Below are 16,317 nucleotides of genomic sequence, written 5' to 3' on the forward strand. Positions count from 1 at the left end.
GTTCATTTTGTAGATGGTACACACTTCAGCCTCCGTGCACTTGTGGTGTAGAGGCTGTAGATTATCATTGCTTTGCCTCATCTAGAGGACAAGACAATGGATCTGGATGAAGCAATGGAGGGCATTGTGGCCAAGTTGGCAGACGATACCAAGATAATGTAGTGCCATGGAGGCAGGGAGTCTGCAGAAGGAACTGGACAGGTTGGGAGAGTGGGCAAAGAAGTGGCAGATGGAATACAGCGTAGGGAAGTGTGGGGTTATGCACTTTGGTCGGAAGAATAAAGGTGTAGACTATTTTCTAAATGGAGAGAAAATTCAGAAATCGGAGGTGCAATGGGACTTGAGAGCCCTAGTTCAGCATTCCCTTAAGGTTAACTTGCAGGTTGAGTAGGTAGTAAAGAAGGCAAATGCAATGTTAGCATTCATTTTGAGAGGACTAGAACATAAAAGCAAGGATGTACTGCTGAGGCTTTTTAAGGTGTTGGTCAGACTGCATTTGGAATATTGTGAACAATTTTGGGCCCCGTATCTAAGGAAAGGTGTGCTGACCCTGGAGACGGTGCCTAGGAGATTCACAAGAATGATCCCAGAAATGAAAGACTTACCATAGAAGGACCGTTTGATGTTTCTGGGCCTGTACTCAATGGAGTTCAAAAGAAAGAGGGAAGGATCTCATTGAAACCAACCAGATACTGAAAGGCCTGGATAGAGTGGACGTGGAGAGAATACTTCCATTAGTAGGAGAGTCCAGGATCTGAGGGTACAGCCTCCGAATAAAGGGATGTCCCTTTAAAACTAAGATGAGGAGGAATTTCTTCAGCCAGAGGGTAGTGAATCTGTGGAATTCATTGCCATGGAGGACTGTAGAGGCCAAGTTATTGGGTGTATTTAAGGCAGGGATTAATAGGTTCTTGATTGGTAGGGGGGTTAAGGGTAACAGGGAGAAGACACGAGAATGGGATTGAAAAAAAAATTGGCCATAATTGAATGGTGTAGCAGACTCGATGGGCCAAATGGCCTAATTCTGCTCCTATGTCTTATATGGTGTGAATGTTTCTTGCCATTTATCAGTCCATGCTTGAATATTGTGCATGTCTGCCATGAGGAGACAGAGCACAAGAAGATTGAAGCAGGAGCTGGCAACAAGGTTCCTTAAGCCTGCCCTACTATTCAATATGATCATGCCTGATCTGTGCTGGCCTCAACTCTTCTGTGCCAGTTCCCCATAACCCTCAATTCCTCGATCTTTCAAATGCTTCTCTATCTCCAGCTTAAATATTTCTGATGATCTGGCCTCCACCACCCGCAGGGGCAGAGAATTCCAAAGATTCACTATGCTCCGAGAGAAGAAATTTCTATGCACTTCAGTTTTAAATGACCCTTATTTTCTGGCTACATCCCCTTGTTTATGATTCTCCACTCATGAGAGCATTTCAACATCAAGCCCCCTTTGGATCTTCTACTGACTAGCCTCTCTTGATAGGACAACCCTCCCATCCCAGGAATTAGCCTGGTGTATCTCCTTTGGACTGCCTCTAATGCCACTACATCCTTTTTTGGGTAAGGGGACCAAAACCATGCACAGTATTCCAGGTGTGGCCTCAACAACCCCCTGTACAACTATAACAAAACCTCCCTATTCTTAGACTCCAATTCCTTCTCAATAAAGGCCAACATGCCTTCTTAAGCACTTGTACCTGCCTGCTAACCTTTTGTGATTCATGCACTAAGACACCTAGATCCCTCTGAACTTCACTCATTTACAGTCTCTCTCCATTTAGATAATAATCTGGAATGCATTGCCTGATAGGGTGGTGGAGGCAAATTCATTGGGGGCTTTTAAGAGGGTCTTGGATGGGCACATGAATGAGAGGAAAATGGAGGGATATGGGCATTCTGTAGGTAGAAGGGATTAGCTATGTCGGCACAATATTGTGGGCCGAAGGGCAGGCACGGTGGTGTAGTGGTTAGCATAACGCTATTGCAGCGCCAGCGACCCGGGTTCAATTCCTGCCGTTGTCTGTAAGGAGTTTGTACCTTCTCCCTGTGACTGCGTGGGTTTCCTCCAGGTGCTCCGGTTTCCTCCCACATTCCAAAGACGTACAGGTTAGGAAGTTGTGGGCATGCTATGTTGGCGTCGGAAGCGTGGTGACACTTGTGGGCTGCCCCCAGAACACTCTACGCAAAGATGCATTTCACTCTGTGTTTTGATGTACGACTAATAAAGCTCTTATCTCATCAAAGGCCTGTTCTGTGTTGTACTGTTCTATGTTCTAATTGGCCTTTTGATTTCTCTTACTGATGTGCACAACCTCACACTTCTCCACATTAAACTCCACTTGCCAGGTTTTGCCCAAATCACTCAGTCTATCTATATCCCATTGCAGAATAACAATATCCACATCACAAATTGCCCTTACACCTATTTTCGTATCATCAGCAAACTTTGAAATCTAACATTTCTATTCCCTCTCCAAGTCATCAATGGAAATGAATGAATAATTCATTGAATAATTAATGGACAAGAACGCATCCGAGATACTCCACTTGTTATATCCGTCCAACCTCAAAATTACCATTCCAACTCAGTTTTCTATGTGACAGTAAGTTTTCAATCCCTGCTAGCACACTTCCTTGATCTCTTAACTTATGCACCTGCCTCTTGTGTGGTACCATGTGGAATGCCTTTTGGAAATCTAAATCAACTACATCTATAGGTTCCCCTCTATCACTTTCCCTGTCATATCCTCAAAGAATGAGCAAATTTGTCAAACATGATTTATGTTTCATAAAAACATGTCGACTTGGTTTGAATATATTCAACTTTGCTAAATGATTAGTTATTTTCTCTTTGATTATTGATACTAACATCTTGCCAACAATAGATGTTAAGGTAACCGGCCTATAGTTCCCCACCTCCTGTATTCCTCCCTGTTTGGACAAGTGAGTCACATTGGCAGTTTTCCAATCTTCTGGTGCCCTCCTCGAATTTAGTGAGTTTTGAAAAATTTCAATTAATGTCCTGGAGGAAGGATGAGTGACCTCCAACATGCACAACAATGTTCCTTTGTGCAAGATGCAGCTCCAAACATTGCAGTGTTTTCCCCTTGGTGCAAATTAACTGCAGTCTTACCAGGTTCTTTGTTGCTGAACTCAATTAAATGCTGTTCTCAATGTCGTGGCTATCATGCTCTTGGCTCAAGGGCAGCAATCATAACGGTGCCCAAGAAGAGCAGGGTGAGCTGCCTCAACAACTATCATCCAGTAGCACTCACATCCAATGAAGTGCTTCAAGAAGTTGGTTATGGCTAGAACTAACTCCTGCCTGAGCCAGGATCTGGATCCACTGCAATTCACCTATCGCCACAACAGGTCAACAGCAGGTGCAATCTCACTGGCTCTCCACTCTGGTTTGGAGCACCTAGACAACTGCAAAACATATGTCAGGCTGCTGTTTATCGATTACAGCTTGGCATTCAAAGCTATCATTCCCTGAATACTAATCATCAAGCTTCAAAACCTGGGCCTCTGTACCTCCCTCTGCAACTGCATCTTCGACTTCCTTATCGGGAGACCACAGTCAGAGTGGATCGGTAGTAACATAAAATAATAGTCACATGTACATCAAAACACACAGTGAAATATATCTTTTGCGTAGTGTGTTTTGGGGGCAGCCCGCAAGCGTCGCCACGCTTCCAGCACCAACACAGCATGTCCACAACTTCCTAACCCATATGTCTTTGGAATGTGGAGGAAACCAGAGCACCCGGAGGAAACCCACACAGACACGGGGAGAATGTACAAACTCCTTATCCTTCTCGCTGACAATCAACACAGGTGTACCTCAAAGATGCGTGCTTAGCTCGCCTCACTGCTCTACTCTCTCTGCACTCATGCAGAGCTCAAATGCCATCTGTAAATTTGTGGATGACACCACTGTTTTTGGTAGAATCACAGATGGCAACGAGGTGGTGGACAGGAGTGAGGTAGATCGGCTGGTTGGATGGTGTTGCAACAACAACCTCGCACTCAACATCACAAGACCAAGGAATTGATTGTGGACTTCAGGAAAGGGAAGTAGGGAGAACACACACCAGTCCTCATTGAAGAATCCTCATTGGAGAATGCACACCAGCAGCTCTACTTTGTTAGGAGTTTGAGGAGATTCGGTATGTCACCAAAGACATACAAATTTCTATAGATGTACAGTGGATGTACAGTTCTAACTGGTTGTATCACAGCTTGGTACGGAGGTTCCAATGCACAGGATCGCAAGAGGCTGCAGAGGGTTGTAGACTCAACCAGCTCCATCACGGACACAATCCTCCCCACCATCGAGGACATCTTCAAGAGGTGGTGCCTCAAGAAGGCAGCATCCATCATTAAGTACCCTCATCATCTGGGGCATGCCCACTACCATTGGGGAGGAGATACAGCAGCCTGAAAACCCACACTCAACAATACAGAAACAGCTTTTTCCCTTCCACCATCAGATTTCTGAACAATCCATGAACACCACCTCGTTATTCTTTTTTTTGCACTATTTACTTATTTTTGTAATTTATAGTAATTTCATGTCTTTGGACTATGCTGCCTCAAAACAACAAATTTCACGTCATCTAAGTCGGTGATAAATAAATCTGATTCTGATTCTCAACACAAGCTCCTTGACTAAACCACTGATGAAATCTGAAGCAGAGTGGTCTTGATGAAGCCGAAACTGGGCAACAATACCCAATCAGGCCATTCCCCATCCCCAAACAGCCAATGCCTCAGCCCACAAATCCCAACAGACTTCCATTAGATGCCATACTAGCCCACAGAGCTCATGCCTCTCTCCCCTAGCACCAGCCTGCGAGCTGGACAGATTTTCTGTTTTACTCCCCCATTCTTCACTTTGGACCTCAAGCATGCTAGAATTTTGCAACAATGGGCCCTCAACATGTACCCACTATTTATTCTGCCGTTTAGAAGGAAGTTTTGATATGATTCTTCATGCAGCAAAAACTAGCACTTGCCTGGATTTAAATATAATTAACAACTTAGCTGTTGCAAATTAAGAGCACCTTGCCTTTATATTTGTACATTAATCAATAGAGTTCGGTGCTTTCTTTTTTATTTAACACCTCCTTTCTCTGTTATATAGGCAGCTTTGGCTCAGATCTTATTAAAAGACCAGCTGATTTTAAGAAATTTGTAATAGTTACAACTGGAGATTCTGAGATAATTGGGATCAGATGATCATTGGTGGCAACTTGTCTTGGGCCGAGTAAATTACCAGGACATCAAGAAAATCAAAACACCTCTGTCAATATTCATGCTAAATATCACACAAACTGTAGCCATGACCAGATGAAAGGAGATCATACATATTTTTTTTAGTAAAAATTGATAATAAATCTTTGGTATTTAACAACTTCATATTTACAATTCTCCCCTGTCCTGTAGTGATAGGGGATATGTTGCTCCTTAGACGACGTGACTGGGGCAAGCTGCGTGCTTATGGTGGATGAAATAATTACATTAATGACTCAAAGCACACATCGTCACACAGATTTTTATACCTCAAAGCCTAAAGACATCCAGAAAAAATCTGATCCACACGCTTCAAGAGATAATCTCCCAAGTTTCCAGACAGTGACCCAGAGACATCTGGTAAGAAAGCAGGCTTTCTCCAGTCTAGTCTACAAAAGAATGAAGATTTATGCATTCCAACACATGTTTGGATGATGTAATTAATGAATTCCATGCACCATGATCCCATTAAAAGTTTTACATCTCGCCACTCCCAAACTGACTGGATTGCCTAGTTTTATGACTACACCTGCTATCAATTTTCTTCCAGATTTTTGCACTGGCAGATTGTTAGGCTTTTGGTTATGTTTGGTCACGTGTGGTTTTTATTTGGCTAGATTTTCAATTTAATATAAACATGATAAAAGGCCAAGGATGAGATGATAAAGAAAAAGTGGGCCAGAATTTGAAATGCATTTCCTGAAGCAGTTTCAAAAGAAACCTTCAAAAGGAAGTCCCTGACTTGAAGGGGTTAACAGTTATCACAGACTCAGTGGACCTCCTTCTGTGGTGTACTCTACAATGAATGCTGCCACATTTGTACTTCAAGAGATAAACCAGCACCAAAGAGAAATTCAGTGCCAGGGACCTCTGCTGCTTCTGCTTTCAAAAGAAACTACATCTTCACAGGTTTTCCGAGTTCAGAGAATGCCTTGCTGTAAAGTTAATTATGATGCATTAGTAACTGTACTTCTTAAGTGATAGGTTTAATTAAAATTCTTCAGGCCAATAACAATTCTTAGTACTTGATTCACTTGAGGTGACAAACAGTCAAACACAAGACTACTTTGCTTACTGACTAACTATATTGCCACAACTCTCCAATTGTTGTGTAAAAAGGCTGATAGTAATGTCACCCAATAATAAATGTATAGTTTGATATGTTACTGACCTACTCCAGGCAGAAAATCATTGGGATTTCAGTATTTGAATCTAACAACCAAATTAGCTTTGAAACTAATACTGATAAAGGTGTAAGGAACTGATTTTAATAAAATGATGGATAGCTTTATTTTACACATATACAACTGTAGTAGAATGTTTGTACACAATCAGTAATATTACAATGTCCTAACAATTTCAGTGATGTAATCTCTACCCTGCCTTTTCCCAATTTTTCTCATCCTTCTCAAAGGCAAAAGCAGCCTTAGATATGGTTGCCAACTTTCCCCGAGAACTAATTAATTAAGAATGCCTAGAACATTCCTCTGTGGAAGGCATCGATGCTGACCACTACCCCACACTCACCAAAATCTAAACAAATGTTGTTTCCTGTAGGTTTCATTGAATTGCCATCAAAAGCAGAAATCCCAATTTGTATCTCCTCACTCAAGAGTGCATTTCCAGCATGACCTGACTTCATTCAGACCATGGACTGAGCCAGAGAGCATGCAAACTTATACATCTCAAAGTCCAACAACCTAACCAGTTAACTTACTGAGCACCATCGAGGAATTATTTCCTTTGATTTTATGTAATTAAAGCATTTCACTTAATGGTGCAACTTGTTGCTGGACTTCAAGTGGAGGGCCCATCAACAAGAGCTGGTCAGTGCTCGTCATATGTTCAGTTATTGAAAGCTATGTGGGGGCACAGAAGATCACCACAATGGTCACCATCCTCCCCCAACACCACATGCAAGTTCTGATGAAGTGTCTGACCTGAAACATTAACTGTTTCTCTTTCCACTGATGTTGCCTGACCCGCTGAGCTTTTTCAGCATTTTCTGTTTTACATTTCAGATTTCTGTAGCACTTTTTTTTTTGTAAGTTTTCACTTGCAAACCACTAACCTGCAAGGTTACTGCTCGGCAATTAAGAAATCTAGCCAATTTCTGCAAGATAAGCCTTGTTCAATTAATTGAGAGTTGAAAGGATCAATCTTTAGGCAAGGTTTCAAGGAGCTGAAATTAGAGAACAGATCCAAACCTGCAGAAAGTTATAGGCTACCAGTGCATTGGATGAAAAGTTAACACATAGTTCAAAACAAAATTAAAACTGAGACAGATCCAACAGATCTCTACAGCTGTGAAATTATTAAATACATGTTTTAAGAGGGCTGAATGTGAAAAACAGACCTTGGAGCAGAAGTAAGCTGTGCTTCCACTCAACAGAGCAACCTAGATTTTCCACTTCAAGAACACTGAATCCTCAGTGTAACTTGAGTAGAAAATTCTGGGAGAAGCAAGTAACAAAGGAAGTACAGCATTATATATAGAATTACATACAGCCCGGTTATCAGGCCTCTATTAAAATGTCACAGAGGAATACATGCCACCAACTACAAACATATGAATTAGGAGCAGGAGTAGGCAACTCTGTCCCTCAAGTCTGTTCTGCCAGTTAGCAAGATCATGGCTAATTTAACCGAAACTTCACCTCCCGATTGCGACCCATGGTAATCTTTCATCTGCTTGCTTAAATGTATTCAGAGAATTTGCTTCCACTGCTGTTTGAGGAAGGAGAGTTCAGAAGACACATGACCCTCAGAGAGAATTGCACCTCAATTCTTATTTTAAGCGACCGATCCTTTTTTGTTTTGAACAGTGACCCCAAGCTCTAGATTCTCCTACAAGAGGAAAGATCTTTCCATATCTACCCTGTCAAGACCCCTCGGGATCTTATGTTTTAATCAAGTCAAACACTATCACCATGCATTTAATAGAACATTCAAAAATCTTTCAAAGGTGTTTCACAGACATGACCTTATCATAAAGGATTAACTAAATGGTTGGTCAAGAATATTGAAAGTAAACAAAGTTTTAAAAGGGGATAGGTTTGAGTGCCAAATCCAGACTGGTGATGCTGGGGTAGAAAATGCACAGAAGGTCAAGATTAGTCTAGAGGCAGTTACAAGGCTAGAAAAGGTTACAGAGGTAGGAAGAAATGAGGCCATGAAGGGAATCAATGAGACCAATAATTTTATGTTTGAGGCTTTGGGGATCTGGAAACCAAAGTGCACGAATGAGAATAAAATATTGTGCAATAGGATACAGCAGACAAACTTTGGCACTTTTTATTATGGGAGGCCAATGAGGAGATTGTTAGAGCAATCATCTCTGGCATTGAACAGGCCATGTGTAAGAATTTCACCGGGAGGAAGGCTAAGGTTAGGCTGCAGAGTAAGGAGTATCTGAGATGGAAAGTATATGGGGCCAGCAACCTATGTTAGAAGATTCAGTGTGTCCATTTCCACCGAGGACAGGGCACTGGAACACCATCGGCTACAGAGGTTTCAGACCTGAAACATATTATTCATAATCTCCTCTTGGCAGGCTTCCAAAGACTGGGCAGGAACCTGCTTAAAAAAGTGCAAATATCCTAATGATAGAAATTCAAAGAAAGGACACTGGGGACTTGTCATTTTGACAGTGGGAAAGCCAGCCAAAATATACATCAGAACTCCACAATAACAGGAAATCAGAACTTGATAATTACAGAACTAGAAATGTGTAATAATGAAAAATATTTTTAAAAAATCAAGCACTGAAATGATACAAGGTGCACCGAATGGCCATTAAAAATCAATAACTTCCTTCCCCCGCCCCCCACCCCATTTTAACTTGAGGTAAGAAATGCATGGGTGAAATTTCAGGTAAGGGTATGCTCTAATCTTTTCCTTTAGGAACATTTAAATCTGCCACTGACTCCTGTTCTGGTCCTGGCATGGACACTGGATTTATTTTATGAACTAGATTAAGAACTGGCTTGGATCTATTTCTTCCATTGACATTACTGCACAATGCAGCTGGTGTCAGGATGGTAGCATCTATTTATAAATGAAAACTGAATGAAAAGTAGTGTCTCTGCTAGGGTTCCAGAAAACTGAAATAAAATGTAAAATTTTGTGCTTGAAATATGAAAGACATTCAGCACAATAATCATAGATTTTGTTCTTCAAGAGTCAGACAATGCCTGAAGAGAATATGTTGAGTTAACTAAAACCAGCATGACGCACTGGCATTTATACATCCGTTATGTTGGGAACTATTATGAATTAAGCATATCATACAACATTAAAGTATATTGCCTGAGGTTCAATGTTTCTAAACCAACTTTAATGCCAAAATGTCAGATGGACCGACAATATTTTATTGATTGGATATTTAATATATATTCTCAACCAAAAGACACAATATTTTGAATTTCGTGTAACCTAGCAAGAAACAAAATATGTCAAAGTTACTGAATCTTACCTGGTATGGGTTGAAGTGGAAGGACATCTTCAACTTTGTGTGTAACTTTGGGGACTTGAGTTCGGAATTGGCGAGCAGCAGTCTTCAGCGTGACAATATCTGTAGTGTGTGATTTCACAGTTTCATTTATCTGATGGACACAGTTCCAAAGGCTGCTGACATGCTTGTTCAGGCCATCTTTAATCCGCTGTAGGCTGCCAGAAATATTATCCAGCTTACTGCAAATATTCTCAATGTGTGCAACCTTGCTATCAATATGGGAAACTTCCTTCTGGATACCCTGGGTACTATGTTTACACGTAATAATGTCTTTAGCCATCTGACCCGTTAACTGCTCCAGTTGTTCCTTCATTTCATTGAACTGACTCTCATTCCTGTGCAGCTGGGTTTCCAAATTTCTGTCCGTTTCTTGCAGTTTGTAAATTTTATCCAGGAACTCCTGCTGTTTCTTCGTTAACATGGACTCGACGGTTAAGAGTGCTTCAGTACTCTTGTTCAGACCTTCCCACTGTGTTTGTACAGTATCTTCAACAGTGTTTAATGCATGTTTTAGTTTGTTAATTTCTCTGTGTGTCATTTCTAAATCCGTATTTTCTTCCACCTTCTTGAAACCTTCATGAACTGTACTGTTAAGAGATTTAACAAGAATTAAGTTTTGTTCAGTTTTTAATAACAGCTCCTTGTGATCGTTCTTGCAGGTTTCTAAATCCTTTTTGATGTCATTCATCTCCCTTGTATCAGATGTACAACCACTCTGGCATACATTCTCTATCTCCTGCAACCTGTTCTCAAGATGCTCCATCATATTATTGATTTGATCATTACTCGAATTCAGATCACTCTGAAGTAATGATTCTAGCTCACTGCCTATTGCAGCATTGAAAGTTGTGTTGCCAATTACTGCCAAATCGTCATTATGTTTGGTCCGTAACAACTGGAGCTGCTTCTTTAGCAGTTCCTTCACACCATCAACTTCATTTTCAATGAGTCCTCTCAGATTATACTCAATATAAAAGCAATGCTCTTCAGCATTTCTCTCCGTTACATTTATTCTAGATTCAATTTCTTCTAGTCTCTCACTAAACATATTTTCCAGATTAAGAGTTGTAAAACGCTCCACTTCATTATCCAATCTAGCATTTAATGCCTGGCTTGCATCAGCTATTCTGTAGACCCTTTCATCCATATTATTCAATCGGCGTTTTAAGGCACCTATGGAAGTACAGCAGTTGTACTGGCCTGGTGATGGCATTAGAAGATTTCTGATGCCACTGATCTCCTTTCTCAGTTCATCCTCTTTCTCATCAAGTAATTTTTCCATGTTCTCATACTGCAATTCATTTTCTTCACACTGCTCTTTGAGAGACATTAACTTGTACTCACAGGAATTCTTCAGATCTGCAAATTTCATGTCAATGCCAACCATCATCTCTTCCCTGAGAGTTTCAAATTTGCTATCAATATAAGATTGATAAAAGTCTCCATCTGAAAAAGGAGAATGGGTAGAAATAGGTCCTTGAACTGCTTCCATGAGCTGCTTCAATTGTCCGTCATGTCCATTCACCATTCCATGCAGTTCATCCAGCATATCACTCTTAGTCTTTAATGCATCCTTAACTTCTGTTAATTTAGACATCACTTCACCCATTTCTGATTGATAAAATGTCTCTCCATTCTCTTGGATAGTTGAACCATGAACAGTCTCAAAGCCAACAGCACTGCCAGATAGTCTCAGGTTGTTCAACAATGTTGCAAGTGTTTTGCTGGTATCTTCCTGGACACTGTGCCTCAGACTGTCACCCAATCCCGTTACTGAAGCCTGCATTTTTTCCAGAACCTGGTTAAGGCGTTGTACTTCATATTCCAACTGCTGGATTTTCAGGCTTTGCGCGTCAGTAGATGGCTCTTTATATCCTTGGCTCTCTGTCGTTTCGGGGACTGAATAAACATACAGTCAGTCAGTATTATATCTATACAGAACGTACATTCACATCAACAGAGAACATCAATTAAAAAAAGGTGTGAACTTTTAAATATTTAAAACCTAATCAGAATTGCATTTAACATGCTAACTAATAACATTTAATCTGCCAGTTATGAGTAAAGAGGTCTAGCTACATCCCATAGAATGAACTCATAATCCCATAGGGAGATGTGTCGGGATCTGCAACTTCTGGAATGTTTGAGCTTCCATCTATTTTCTTTTCACATTAAGATATGAGATATCTTTATTAGTCACATGTACATTGAAATACACAATGATATGCATCTTTGCATAGAGTGCTCTGGGGGCAGCCCGCAAGTGTCGCCATGCTTCTGGCGCCAACATAGCATGCCCACAACTTCCTAACCCGTACGTCTTTGGAATGTGGGAGGAAACCCACGCAGTCACAGGGAGAACGTACAAACTCCTTAGAGACAGCAGCTGGAATTGAACCTAGGTCACTGGCACTGTAATAGCATTACACTAACCGCTACACTTCCATGCCTGCCCATTAAGCCAAGGATGTTCCTGTCACTGGTGAGTGTGGCACTTAATGACCACCAATGGGTGTCCAGAACTCCTCACCCAACAGCACTGGTCAACGTCCTTCACAAGTGGACTTCTAGCAGTTCATGAAAGTGACTCACCCACATTCTCCGGGGCAATTAGGGATGGGAAGAAAATGCTAGCCTTGCCAGCAAAGCCCAAATTCTGTAAATTAATATTTTGTTTTAAATTGCTCGAGAAACTGATGGAGAGCCAGTCTCACGAAATGTGCTAACTCTTGGGTTGTAAGTACTTTCACAGTGTCGTTCGCTATAGTGTTCCAGGGAACAGTACCATGATGGCTGAAGGCCTGGATTAAAGATTCGGAGACACAATTTCAAATGCCACCACAGAACCTAGGAGATTTGAAATTAGTTTATAAGTTTAAAAAAGCTAGTACCACTATTAGTGATCACGAAACTAGTGAATGCCTGTTTGTTTCAGTAATGTCCTTTGGGGAAGGTAAACTGTGGTCCTTTCTCAAGCCTGACCTATAAGTGACTTCAGAACTACAGCAATGTGGCCAAGTCTTAAACAGCCTCCAAAATGCCTTCAGAAGTCGCTCACTTGTACTTAAACCACGATGATCTATTGGTGGAAGTGCTCAGAACAATGATAACCTAAATTAAGAGAGTGCAATAACCTTAGGCATGGTTTTAATGATTTGTAGCTAATGGGGATGCCCTTATTTGTGCTTGCAACATCACTTCCATTTAAGGGCCTAGATTCACTCAGTCCCTTGCTATGCACTCTTTAACCTAAGATGGCTCAATGTGAATTCATTGCCACTTTGGTTTGGGCTCAAAGCCACACAGAAAGAGTATTTGGAGGGATAGCACATCTAATGATGACAGATATCCCTTCCCTTCTGACTCACTGCTTATACAAGGGATGGAACCTCTGAATCACTGGACACCCAGGAAGGAACTGGGAAAAATTCCTTAACTCTATTTACCACAAGCTGATTAAAATGGTGTTTGGGCCATTATATATCCATCTTCCAATAAATTTCTTATAACCACTCTTTCAGATCTGGATGATGAATCAGGCATTGACTGTTCATAGAAAATAATGCTCTACTCATACAGTGATTGTACACAGTTCAATGGTTGTAAAACAATTTCACATGGAGACTGTGATAAATAATTATTCTCTGAAATGAAAGACACTGGATTTATTTGAAGACAATTAACCTGATAAAAGCAATTCTGTAGGATTATGCCTCCATAGCCTTTCAATTGGTAAATTCCTTTCAAAACTAGAGTGTTAACTAATCTATAAACCACAAGAAAACAAATATCAGTATTGCTAGACACAAGTAAAAAAAATAAAATCAAAATGAATTGCTCCAACCCAGTAATGCAATGGTGAGTGCTAGAACCACCTGGCTCACCCAGTGTTGGGTCCAAATCAGAGCTGCTCTTTAATCCCCATTTCTTCCCATAATTTCTATAATTCCTCTCCTAATCTGCAGCCTCATAATTATCGTGATGGTTAAGTTTCAAGCTCACTTGTGGAAATTTTTTTTATAATGTAAAAAAATTGTCATTACTTTTTTACCCTTCCTTTCAAGCTTTGTGCATTAATCCAAGCTACAATTCCTGTTGCTGGTACAATCAGTGGAAATAATCTCTATTTATCCCCTGAAACCAACAACCATTGGACAAAAAAATGCCCATTATTGGTATGAATGGTACTGAAAATCTATGCCAATCAACTGACTAGAGTGTTCAAGGACATCTTCAACATCTGCTGCAGTCAGAGGTTCCCACCTGCTTCAAAAGGGCAGCAATCATACCGGTGCCCAAGAAGAGCAGGGTGAGCTGCCTCAATGACTATCGCCTGGTAGCACTCACATCTACTACGATGAAGTGCTTTGAGACGTTGGTCATGGTTAGAATTAACTCCTGCCTGAGCAAGGTCCTGGACTCGCTGCATTGTGCCTACTGCCACAACAGGTCTACAGCAGACACAATCTCACTGGCTCTACACTTGGCTTTCAAGCACCTAGACAACAGCAAAATATATGTCAGGCTGCTGTTTATTGATTATAGCTCAGTGTTCAACACCATCATCCCCTCAGTACTAATCAACAAGCTTCAAAACCAGGGGCTCTGTACTGCCGTCTGCAACTGGATCCTCAACTTCCTTAACGGGAGACCACACTCAGTGTGTATCGGTAGTACACCTCCTCCTCACTGACAATCAATACAGGCACACCTCAAGGATGCATGCTTAGCCCACTGCTCTACTCTCATGACTGTGTGGCCAGGCACAGCTCAAACGGTATCTATCAATTCGCTGATGACATGACTGTTGTTGTTAGAATCTCAGAACGCCATGAGGAGGCCTACAGGAGTGAGATAGGTCAGTTGGTTGAGTGGTGTCACAACAACCACCTCACACTCAATGTCAGCAAGACCTAGGAATTGATTGTGCACTACAGGAAGGGGAAGTTGGGAGAATACACAACAGCCTTCGTTGAGGGGTCAGCGGTGGAAAGGGTGAGCAGCTTCAAGTTCCTGGGCACCAACATCTCAGAGGATCTATCTTGGGCCCAACACATTGACGCAATCACAAAGAGAGCATGCCGGTGGCTCTACTTCATTCGGAGTTGGAGGAGATTTGGTATGTCACCAAAGACTTGTAAATTTCTACTGATGTACAATGGAGAGCATTCTGACTAGTTGCATCACCACCTGGTTGGAGGCTCCAATGCACAGGATCAAAAGAGGCTGCAGAGGGTTGTAAACTCAGCCAGGTCCATCATGGGCACAACCCTCCCCACCATCGAATACATCTTCAAGAAGAGGTGGTGCTTCAAGGGGTGGTGTCATCCATCACTAAGGACCCTCACCACCTGGGACATGCCCTCTTCACGTTACTACCATCAAGGAGGAGGTACAGGAGCCTGAAGACCCACACTCAATGTTTCAGGAACAGTTTCTTCCCCTCGACCATCAGATTTCTGAATGGTCCATAAATCCATGAACACTACCTCATTATTCCTCTTTTGCACTATTTATTTTTGTAACATAGTAATTTTTATGTCTTTATGTCTTTCACTGCACTGTCTTGTGCTGCAAAACAACATATTTCTCGACATATGTCAGTGATAATAAACTTGATTCTGATATACTAAATACACTAAAGAATAAACATTTAGTAAATATAATAATGGCAATTGAATGAAGGATGTTAATTTTTTGAAGAGCATACAAATTAAATTAATAAATTGGAATCAAATATAGAAATTAAAATTTGGTAACAAAGGATCACATAATTTCTTTGAATTGTATAACTATCGGTGTTTACATATAAAGCCACACACACAGAAAGTAGACTTATGCCAAGTCATTTGGCCCTTGAGCCTGCTCCACCTGCCTGATCTTTCAACACAACCATGGCTGATCATCAATCTCAATACTGTATTCTTTCTTGCTCCCCAATACCTGTGATACCTTTTGTAACTAAAAATTTATCTGTCCCCTTCTGAAACATATTCTGTGATTTTCCTCCAGTGCCCTCTATGGTAGTGAATTCCAAAGGTTCACCACTGTCTGAGTGAAGGAATTTCTCCTCTTCTCAGTCCTACAGCTGTAACTCCTTGTATTTGACCCAAACCAGGGGAGGTACCCTCCCCATATCCAGTCAGAATGTTTCAATTCTGTTTGGTTCAATTCAATCCCCTCTCATTCTTCCAAACTCGAGTGAATACAAACTCACTGAATTAATTTCTGCTCAGAGATCTTGCTACTCCAGAAATCAGTCTGGTGAACCTTTGCTGCAGCCTCTCTATAGCAAGTATGTCCATGCTTGGGTAAAGAGACCAAAACTGCACATGATACTCCATGTATGGTCTCATCAAGGTACTGTATTATGCAGCAAGACATCCTTGTTCCCATATTCAAATCCTCCTGGTGCTAAGGTCAACATACCATTTCCCTTGTTAATTGCTTGTTATGCCTGCATGTTTGCTCTCAGTGACTGGTGTACAAGCTCAACCAAGTCACTTTGT

At 41.2% G+C, this 16,317-nt stretch overlaps 1 protein-coding gene across 1 annotated transcript in view; it reads right to left on the reverse strand.

Annotated features, from left to right (window-relative positions):
- The window catches only part of LOC127574402 (EMILIN-2-like), a 64,909-nt gene that overhangs the window by 31,985 nt on the left and 16,607 nt on the right, over nt 1-16,317 (reverse strand). The window contains exon 4 of the mRNA XM_052023401.1: nt 9,770-11,707. Coding sequence (XP_051879361.1) covers nt 9,770-11,707 — 1,938 coding nt within the window. The remainder of the gene's footprint in view (nt 1-9,769; nt 11,708-16,317) is intronic.

Source organism: Pristis pectinata, chromosome 9 (genome assembly GCF_009764475.1).
Source record: "Pristis pectinata isolate sPriPec2 chromosome 9, sPriPec2.1.pri, whole genome shotgun sequence".
Lineage (NCBI taxonomy): Eukaryota > Metazoa > Chordata > Chondrichthyes > Rhinopristiformes > Pristidae > Pristis > Pristis pectinata.